This window comes from Argopecten irradians, chromosome 7 (genome assembly GCF_041381155.1).
Source record: "Argopecten irradians isolate NY chromosome 7, Ai_NY, whole genome shotgun sequence".
In the NCBI taxonomy this organism is placed as follows: Eukaryota; Metazoa; Mollusca; class Bivalvia; order Pectinida; family Pectinidae; genus Argopecten; species Argopecten irradians.
The window spans coordinates 41,902,304-41,913,242 of NC_091140.1; the positions used below are offsets into that span (position 1 = coordinate 41,902,304).

General features: G+C 38.0%; 1 protein-coding gene across 2 annotated transcripts; it reads right to left on the reverse strand.

The window, feature by feature from the left end:
- Positions 1-1,941: 1,941 nt before the first annotated feature.
- On the reverse strand, positions 1,942-10,215 carry LOC138326945 (uncharacterized). 2 transcript variants are annotated; one of them, XM_069272914.1, is made up of 7 exons: positions 10,032-10,215; positions 9,773-9,869; positions 9,366-9,399; positions 9,276-9,293; positions 3,124-3,416; positions 2,325-3,005; positions 1,942-2,157 (listed from the first exon to the last, which is right to left on the reverse strand). In XM_069272914.1, the coding sequence occupies exons 1-5, from the start codon at positions 10,121-10,123 to the stop codon at positions 3,124-3,126; spliced, it is 534 nt and encodes a 177-aa protein (XP_069129015.1). In that variant the 5' UTR covers positions 10,124-10,215; the 3' UTR covers positions 1,942-2,157; positions 2,325-3,005. The 2 variants fall into 2 exon arrangements, with proteins under 2 accessions (XP_069129015.1, XP_069129014.1); XM_069272913.1 differs by having other exon boundaries at positions 9,276-9,399; positions 10,032-10,212.
- Between the last annotated feature and the right edge of the window lie 724 nt (positions 10,216-10,939).

Sequence of the window (10,939 nt, forward strand, 5' to 3'; positions counted from 1 at the left end):
TGCCCGGAATAACACGAGGTTACTCGGAATAACACGAAGTAACATCGTTGATATTACTTCTTTTACCCTGATCTAATCTATTGTCATTTTATCTCTAGCGAACACACTGACAGTGTTCTACAAGTCTGGAGCTCTCAGCAACGCATCGCCACATGATGTTTGCAGAAATCGGAATTGTTTCTAATAATATATATCAATAATTTGGTGCAAGAATTGGATTTATCATAAGTAAAAAGTTTTCAAACTAATCTAATCGAATGTTTTTGTTTATTTTCATTTATCGGTTGTATAATTCCAATCCTGAAGACGTGTGGTTCTGGGGCAAAGCAATCATGTCGACAAAGTCAAGGTCATACATTACTGGGTACCGTTGTTTAGTCCTGCAGGCTCAAGGATCACGACTTAGCCAATCAAATATTACGTAATGATTATTTACGTCTTTTTTTATTGAATAAGTCTATACTTGTTTTAGACTTAAGACCGTTTCGTGATCTTGAAGCTGGAAGTCTTAACATCACACTTTCCAACAGCTCGTTAGAATGGGTAATCTTCAACATACAATGAATGTCCTTAACCCAAGTAACCTTTAAACGAGATGGCTCTTTTTTTAAACGACTGCAAGACCACGTATTTATATTGCTCTTGGTCATAGAAAATTCTGACCAGATTCGCCTCCTAGGTACGGAGTGAACCACTCATTCTTTCCTACTTGTACATGTCCGAAATAGCGATGAAGACATCCGCTACCTTGTATAGACAACATCTCATCAGATTCCAACAAAAATACAAGTGTTTTTTTTTCATCTTTAAAAAGACTCGTATATCCTCTATTCTACACGTAAAATTATAGAAAATGATGAAAAAAAAACAAGCTTTGTGACTAATAGAGACGACCAACGAATGGACGGAGACGCCGTAACAGTGAGAGATGATCATATGTACACAAACACATATGTACGGATGGACTACAAAAACGAAATGCAGTCCTTGTATCTGTCTATCCGTCCGTCCGTCCATTTGTTTGTCTATTTAGAATGGATGTCTGTCTATTCGTCCGTTCGTTCCTTTGCCTCTCTCCGTCAATCCGCCTGTACGTTCAGAAAGCCGGACCGGACGGACGGAAAGTCACGTATACACACAAACACTACACAATAGACATTCTTGTACAGACAGACACACGTGGACGGCGACCAGACTGGTGTACATGATTCCATCTTTTCGGCATTTATTTTTACATTTGAAAGATCTCGACGAGTTTGTGCAGATGTTTAGACGTTTTCATTATTTAAAACTCAACCAACCAAAGTAAAATGAAATGCAATTTGACTCAGTCGCAATTTGACTCAGTCGCTAATTGTGGTATATATAAACGTATAATTACCGAAATCGTCAAATGGGTTTTGTTTAAGAGATCGATAACGGTACCACCAGTGATTGATGTGTTGTTAACGGAACCTTAAGCATTACCTGGAATATAGTTTGAATACATTTCTGTTAGAACACCTTAATCCTATATCGTTCTGCTGAACGTAGCGAGCATTACCTTTGATATGAGCTGTCCACGTGTTTGCTTGCGTCAATTGCAAGTTCCCTCAGGGATCCTTCTTTCCGTGTGGAATTCGAAGTTGTAATGTTTATTGAATGGTAAAGAAAGCCAACTCGGATTTAGACATTTGATTTTTTTACATTACCTATATCTTGTATTTTAATTATAGGAAAGACTGTTGCATATATATCCCAACACATAAGCTAGACGAGATTTGAACATTCTACAATTTGTAATCAGTACATTTTATTACAAACGACCAATACAGATATAGGCAATCTAAATGCGAATTTACTTCTCCACCATCAATAACAATTACCCTGGAAATGACCATTATGACGTAGTCAATTACCCACTACAATGCGATTCATTAACACAACTCTAAAGGATTAATTGCGATGTGATTTTAATTATCAATGTAATCGCGACTGTTGAGATGAACAAAGTATGAAAGAATAGAAATAGAAAGAATGTTTGCGAAGGCTCTATGTGTGGTGGGGGAAACCGGAGTACCCGGGGAAAAACCACCTGATCGGATAAGTGAGCCGTACGGCCTTGCGAGAACTCAGACTCAGGTCGTCTTGCCCGATCACCCAATAATGTGATCCCATCTGCAAAAAGAAGAAAAGGATAAAATTTATGTTTACATTGCATCATCATCAGCAGTAGCAGCAGCTGCAGCAGCAGCAACAACATCAAAATCACCATGAAATATATGAAATGTATTTGATCATCAATACTTTAGTCGTTATATAATCATCACGTGTTAATTACATACCTAGCTAAATCTAGATGAAAGCATGACCTTCGACCTCTCCGTTCAGATTGATTGGTCCATTTTTGTGAGATCGGGATGTAACTCATCATCTTGTGATATTCCTTTAGAATGGGGTAGTTCCGTAGTGTTGGAAATATAAAGAACCTTCACAAACATATGAAACGCATTTAAATCTAACATTCAAGTTATCCGACCAAACCAAATATAACCTGCTCAATCCAGTTACACAAAACTACAGAATCGAATAGACATGGAAAGGCATCGAAACACAATGTTGTTATTCATCAATACAACACGCATTTGTACAATTCTTTTACAGGCCATCAATGATCAAGATTCTTATAGAATCAATGAAAACAATATTGAAATAAAGCCTATGCTTAATCCATCTACAGATATCACGGTTTCTATAAAGATAAATACCAAAGAAACAATTTAAACAATTTTGCAATTGATATTTTCTTAAATCAATAATATATTAAGATGTTTATATCTAACAGGATATACAGAAATGAAACCAAAATTTATAGACAAAAATGGTAAAGATTATAGTTGATCTTAATCAGTAAAAACTGTTTAAAAAATCCAATGATAGCGAATCTATCAGCCGTAATCCAAAATCAAAGTCCATATCCGTGCCAATTGTGTCCGACATCGACATCCTCCCACGATGATATGAATCTGCAATCAAAACATATATCATAAAAGTTTGCTTACAGAACAGCAATATCATTCACTTGTGAAGTATAACACGTTTATTCAAGGACATCATTTAGATCTACTGTACATGTATACGAACCTAGCGTGGGATGGGATACCAGTAATCCAGTTTTTTCCTGATGCAACGAGGGAAGAGTTTGACTTGGTCCTCTCCAAATTGGTCATAACATTTTCTCTGCCAATATAGTTCATCCTCTGGCAGTTCCTTTGTGAGCATTACAGACAGCTCAAGGCCATCGCTGAACAGGCGCATGGCCTTTGACCTATGAGAGAGGTTGGCCATTTCCCTCTTACGGGATCCTACCGGTTTCCAAAGCGTTTTTCTCTCCACTTGGCAAGGAGTGGTGCCGCAATCTTGGCAACGGACTGGCCCTATGTAAGATTATATCAAAACATATTTGTCAAATGTTTGGGAAGGCTCTTCATTGATCCGGTTGCGCGCGCATCAATGGCGGACGCGAGGAAAATTTGAAGAAGGAACCAACGAAGAAATTCGACAATATTGGCTGTATAAATGGTTTGGAAAGTCTAAAACATATCCAATTATGTAACTAAAGTTATGTGAGCGCGGCTGATTCCAGCTACCAACGATTTGCGATCAGGTTAAATCAGGTTAAATCCAACAATCGTGTTAACATGTCTTCTGCATGACGGGCCCCCGCGAAAACGGACTACATAATAATAAAATACGTTTAGTTCATGTACACTAATGTATTTTGTATTCATACTAGCTAATTTAAGCATTTCATACACTATGTACAGTTACCATCTATAACACCAGTGTGAAGAAAAAACGTGAAGGAAGGGAACACGCGATTACTGAACTATGTTCACGTGAATAGACTGGTCCAGGCATCAAAGACGAAACTGAATCACTAACCAACAAAAATCTATATACCTGGAACCTTTATGACTTTCTAAATGAGTATAGCTAGGCTAAACAAATATTTAGAAAAAACTGACACAGAGATAAACAATATCCGGTCTACCCGAAGACTTGTTGTTATCTCAGATAGTAAAGGGAGACAACTTCGTAATCAGGTTAACTATAGGAACGACACCGAAAAATCTATTGAATGGCATGTGTATCCCGGTGGGACAAGATTTCTAATTAATCATATTATTGAGAATCTGGATTATATTCTGTCTCGTGGCACTGTGTTAATTGCACTTTGGTGTGGAACATGCGATCTAACCAGAAAAACCGCTAATGTGTTGGATATTAATACTGGAGTCTCGCCCTCTGACATTCTTGAGCAACTAAATCGGCTTACTCCTTTGAAACAAAAGCATGGAGAGAAACTGTCAATTGTTATATTAGAGTGTCCATATTACTCCATAACCCTATGGAACAAATCCAAGGGGCACCAGGATGGAAAACTGTTTATAAACAGTACTAATACCCTGCAGCTGGAAATTGATGAACTAAACAATGGAATTCGCGTTCTCAATACTGGACTGGGAACACTTGCACCTAAATTCAACGAGGATCTAACAACTACTAGGAAAAGCAATAAGAGTCGTGTTACCAAGCGTATCTCGTACAGCTTACTATATGATGGTATTCATCCAGGGGAGACATAAACTAAACACTGGCTACGCAAAGTTGTAACAAAACTTATCAAGGAGCAATGTCAGTAACAAGCATAAAGTCAAATATGGATAACGAAAGTGAGTGTACAGAGAGACTGGATATATGTAACAGTGAATCTACACAAAACAAAAGGAAGAGGGGTCTTAATGACACTAACAATTTTTGTGCTAAATGTGATCTTCCCCTGAACACAAACACTAAACATCTAGAGTGTGAGAACTGCATGCAAAATTTTTGTCAACAGTGTACCAAAGTACCAGACGAAGTCTACCACAAGGTAAACAGTGTATCAACAGGAATAGCCTACAAGTGTAGAACCTGTATCCGGGTACAGCCCACCCTCGACAAAATTGATAAGTCAATTAAGGAACTATACGTGTCCAATGAAAAGAGAATTACTGGTATCGATACACGAATAACCAAGTTGGAAATGGACACTAAACTCACCATTCAAAGAGAGATTAGTCAAACTAAATCTACCATTGAAACCACTATGAAAACCAATGTAACCAAATTAGTGGATAACAGGATGAAAGAACTTGAGGAAAGGAAAAGCAAAGAATTTAATCTTATATTGTTTAATGTTCCTGAACCATCCAACGAAGAAAGTCCACAATCAAGGAAGACAAAGGATGAGGATCAAATCCGACATATATGTCTAGCCTTAGGGGTAGAGGAATTGAATAAAGCCGCAATATACAGAATGGGAAAACCAAAAAATAACTACATCAGGCCTACTGTCCTAGTGATGAAAGATAAGAAACAAAGAAAACATCTCCTCCAGAAGGCGCATACAATCAAAGACACACTACAAGGACCCTTTAGGAAAGTGATCCTAACCAGGGACCTAACAAGAGAACAGAGGCAAGAAAGAAAGAACAAAAGAAAGGATAAAAGACCAACTCCACCTATTCCAACTATACCAAGGGAACCAGAAAATGATCACACTGTCTTATTGGCAATAGGAAGGGAAGGTAACCTGATGCGTGGGGAATGCTCCGCCACAGGCCCATCCCGACCCATGCCAAACCCAAAGACAGGTTCAAAAGGACCACAAAACATGTCATTGTCAAGCATTCTGCTGCCCTGGTGCTACTTGTACCAATTTTTTTGAACCAACCATGATGAGTACTCAACAAAATCCTCATCGATATCCCAGTAACAGTGGAAATGCCAAATTACCAATTAGTCCAATACTGGCAAGAATGATGAGCGTGGATCCGTAAACAAGTAGCTACTCAGCCTACCACAACACAACTATGTATGACGACAACGAACAAACCCTGATCTACAACAACACACATGTTGATAATGAAAACTTAGAGATGACAGCAATGCCTCCTCCTGGCAATAGGGAGGAAACAGACTAGGAGACCAGTTTTATCAGTTTTAACAAGGAAAAATCAGCCCCCGAATCAATTCAAAACATCAAAATTTACTACTCAAATGTGGATACTCTAACCACTACCAAAAAACTTGAATTGGAAAACCTCATTTCTAGAGAAAAACCTGGAATCATATGCCTGACTGAAATCTTCCCAAAGTTTACAACGTTACCTATCGACACAGCTTTGTACAACATTGACGGGTACACGTCATACCTCGGAAGTAGTGAATCGCGGGGAACCATTATTACCAATAATCTGAATGCAGAACAAATTAAGGAACACCATTGTCTAGATTATGTCAAATGTGAGATCAAGCTACAAAACAGAGACATCCTTCATATATGTTGTATCTATAGGAGCCCGAATAGCACTGAAGAAAACAACATGCTTCTGAACAGAATTATTGATGGGATAGACAACAACAAACCAACCCATATATTGCTGTTAGGAGATTTAAATTACAAGGAAATTAATTGGGAACTTCAAATATCAATGGCAGGTCCGAACAACCCCGCAAGTAAATTTCTTGAAACTATTAGGAACAAATTCCTGCATCAACATCTAAGACAACCAACAAGACTTCGGGAGAAACAAATCCCATCTCTATTAGACTTAATATTCACAAATGAGGAGGAAATGATAGAAAACATCACGTACCTAGACAGTATTGGCAAAAGCGACCATGTGGGTATCATATTTAAAATGATCTGCTACACCAATCCGGTAAACAATAACATCAATGTGAGGAAGCTAAATTTCCAGAGAGGAGACTATGAAGCTATCAAGGAAGATTTGTACATCATTGACTGTGACTTCCTAAACAATATAGATGGTATTGCGAACGCCTGGACGTACTTTACTGAACATCTCCAAACCATTATAGAAAAACATATACCAGTGAGTAGGGTACAACACTCCAGTCGACCACACAATCCAGAAATTGACAGGGAAGCTCGTGCAGCAATAGCATTGAAAAAACGAAAATGGTACAAATACCTTAATATCAAGACTCCTGAGAACTTCCAAAGCTACCAAACAGCCCGTAACAATGCAACAAAAATCATTAGAAAATCAAAATATAAGTATGAAGAGGATTTATCTCTGAAAATCAAAACAAATCCGAAAGTTTTTTGGTCCCGAGTCCGATCCAAAACCAAGACTAAATCAACGATAGGGAGTATCGAAGCCGGAAACGGAACAATTACAACAAATAACGAAGAAACTGCGACTGTCCTGAACACTTTCTTTGCCAGTGTCTTCGTTAATGACGGGGATCTACCATTGCCAGTGGTTATTCCAAGACAAGTCAACAGCGTACTGACGGATATCAACATAAGCGAAAAAACTGTCCTCAAAGCAATTAAAAGAATTAACCCCAATAAATCTCCTGGACGAGATAATCTACACCCTAAATTCATTTGTGAAACTGCTGATGTCATCAAAAAACCTCTATCCATAATTTACAGGAAATCACTCGATGAATCAACATTACCAAAAGATTGGAACAGAGCAATAGTTACAACAATTTTCAAAAAAGGAGCAAAAAATAAGCCAATAATTACAGGCCCATCAGCCTAACCTCAGTACCATCAAACATTATGCAACGAATAATCAGAGATATTCTTCTTGAGCATATGGACAACAACAATCTCTTTACTCCACACCAGCATGGGTTTAGGCCAGGAAGATCTTGCATTACACAATTATTAGAAACACTTGAAGATTGGTATAGTGGACTAGACTCAGGAAGTAACATCGACGTGATATACTTAGACTTTAGTAAAGCGTTTGACAAGGTTTCACACAGATTTCTTATCCACAAATTGAGAAGCTACAGTATTGGAGGGAAAATTCTAAGTTGGATAACTGCAACAACGTTCAAAGTGTCACAGTCAATGGTCAACTATCAACAGAACTACCCGTCACCAGTGGCGTACCACAGGGGAGTGTGCTGGAACCAATCCTATTCCTAATTTACGTTAACAATAAAGCTATTTGCAGATGACACTAAACTATCAGCAAAAATCACATCAGATGATGACCGTTCTAAGCTGCAAGAAAATATCAACAAAATGTGTGACTGGACGTCGACATGGTTAATGAGCCTAAACACAGACAAATGTAAATTCTTGGAAATTGGAAACAATCTGGGAAACCACAATTACACCCTTACAACACAAGGCAACACGACTACTATCTCTCGAGTAACCATGGAAAAGGATCTTGGAGTCACTATAGACAACCAACTCAAATTCACAGCACAATGTAATGCAGCAGCCTTAAAAGCGAATAGGATGTTGGGAATAGTGTTCCGCACCTTCACCTATATGAGTCCGACCATGTTTATTACTCTATACAAAACTTTAATTCGTCCCCATTTGGAATACGCAGCTACAATCTGGTCACCAATGTTGACACGTTATAAAATTGCACTGGAAAACGTACAACGAAGAGCAACTAAAAGGATATCATCAATTCAAAACTTATCGTATTCAGAGCGTATCAAGAAACTCGGGCTACCAAGGTTAGAATATAGAAGAAACAGGGCAGATGTGATTCAAGTCTACAAGATTTTAAACAAAATAGACATTCTGGATCAAACAACTATGTTCAGAGAACTAACGGGTATAGCAACTAGAGGACAATCGAAAAACTCTTCAAAAAATGATTTAGGCTAAACTCAAATTTCTTCAGTAATCGAATAATTAAGACATGGAACTCGCTCTCAGAGGAAGTGGTTACATCGCCAACGCTTAATTGCTTCAAATCCAGACTGAACAAATTGTGGGTCAACCACCCAACCTTTCAACCAACGTTCTACTAGTGAGTTAGTCAACTGAACTGTGTAGTGGTAGTATGAACTGTTAAACAGCCACTAACATTTTAAATGGAGAGGTTATTTTAACACCCAATAGGGTCACCATGATGTACCGTATATGTACAAAATCAATATTACAGGAACTAACGAACGCTTACCAAGTGTCAAATATAGACACCTTTTAACGCAACCGGAAGTTTTAAACAAATTGTACGCGCATGTATAGTACTATACCAGTTGAAGAAAGCATCAACGTACATCAAACAAGCCCAGAAGCTTACCAAAGATGTCATTTCGGCGATTCAGCGAAATGTTCGTCTCGAAATATGTCGTTTACGTATCGAAATGCGTACCTAATCGACGCGAATGCTATAACACATGATAGCAATTCACTGTTACACAAATTATTATAGATGGATAGTATTACTTACGAGCCCTCCAGTCTCTGTATTCTTTGATTTTCTTTTTGGCACTTTCGCCAATTGATGTTGCGTATGTCAACAGCATCGTCATCAAGACGCAAAGTACGTTCCAAAACGCTTCTTCTCCGATGCGCTTAATGAATGAATTGAATTATAACATTATTATTTCAGTAAAACTGCCATATTCTGTAACCCTTAATAACGGAATCAAAATATATGGCTCAATTATGGGAGTGTAAAAGGTTTAATTGGAGGAGGAAAAGGCCAGTAAAACACGCAAGACTAGATTGCTTTTTTTTGATTTCAGAAAATACTATGTCAAGTATGCGGAAAACAAATGTTGACCCAGCATATCGATCTTTTCAATCCATACAAACAAAAGTTTAGCTTTTAATTGATTTGGAAAGGCAAATGAATGGGAAAGCTCAATAATACACTATTAAAATAATTTACAGTAAACTTAACTCAAGTCAAAATGTACCATTTAAATGACATGCAATAATTACCCATATGATATCACATGGCGCGGGGCAAACTCTCTCAACCTCACTTCCGGTAAGACGGTACAGCATTTTTATGGCAAACCCCAACTCGGGCTCCTCACTGAAACAGAATATTTTTTAATCAAATGATATCATACATGTACGTCAACTTCAGTACCTAGCAAAAACAGTATTTGTAAAGTTGTAAGAGATCGAAGTAAATAATGTTCATATTGGAGCGTTGATAGAAAAAAAATAACAAGAAAAAAATGCTACAACTTACCATATGAGATCCCGGTAGATTGCTGGGGCTTGATGCATGGTACCAACCATTGCTAACCACGTTAGCAATAGACGTTTATCCACCGTATCCATCGTGAGCGCAAGATTTTACGCTAAATATTGGAAGAGATTGATAAACTCCGCCTTCAGGGATTGCTAAGCAGTTTAGCAACAGACATGTGACGTCACAGATGTGTTTACATAATGTATCTATTATGACGTCATGCCATTGTCTCCGTTGTAGATGATGAGAGAAAAGTAGAACGGGGCATATTCGGGCTAGCTGGAGACAAGGGTTACTATGCCATCACAAAACACCACTATAAGACCATAGTACCCTCAGAAGAAGGCAATAATGTTTTTTAGTACATAAAAAAATGAAATAAATAATAGGACAAACAATTATGCACGATCACCTATAACATTTTTTTAAACGAGTGCGTCTAACGTTTAGAAATGTCATGGTCGGAGACGTCTAGATAAATTTCAGGCAGAAACCATTGAAAATACTCATTTCGTTGCTTGCTCAGTTCAATAATACGGTGGCTGATTTGTGCCATTTCGTCTTTTCGCCCCGAAAAGACGAGAATGAAAAAACCTTAAATTTCGTCTTTTCGCCCCGACAAGACGAAATTTAAACATCTCTGTATCTCGTGTTTTTGAGGCGAAAAGACGAAAAATAAAACACGAAAAAACGAGTGTGATACACGGGGCGAAAAGACGAAATTTAGGTTTTGTTAAATCTCGTCTTTTTGCCCCGAAAAGACGAAAAACAAGATTTTTGAAGGCGAAAAGACGCAAATTAAAGGCGCAAATTAGCGTGCATCACTTTCGTCTTTTCGTGTTTGACTTTTCGTCTTTTCAGGGCGAAAAGACGAAATGGCATAAATCAGCCACCGTATATTTTGC

Coding starts and splice junctions, on each gene's coding strand:
- LOC138326945 (XM_069272913.1), bottom strand. CDS start 10,123: ATGGATACGGTGGATAAACGTCTATTGCTAACGTGGTTAGCAATGGTT. Junction 9,400..9,772: donor CGCCATGTGATATCATATGG/GTAATTATTGCA, acceptor TCATTCATTAAG/CGCATCGGAGAAGAAGCGTT. Junction 3,417..9,275: donor ATACAGAGACTGGAGGGCTC/GTAAGTAATACT, acceptor AATCTTACATAG/GGCCAGTCCGTTGCCAAGAT.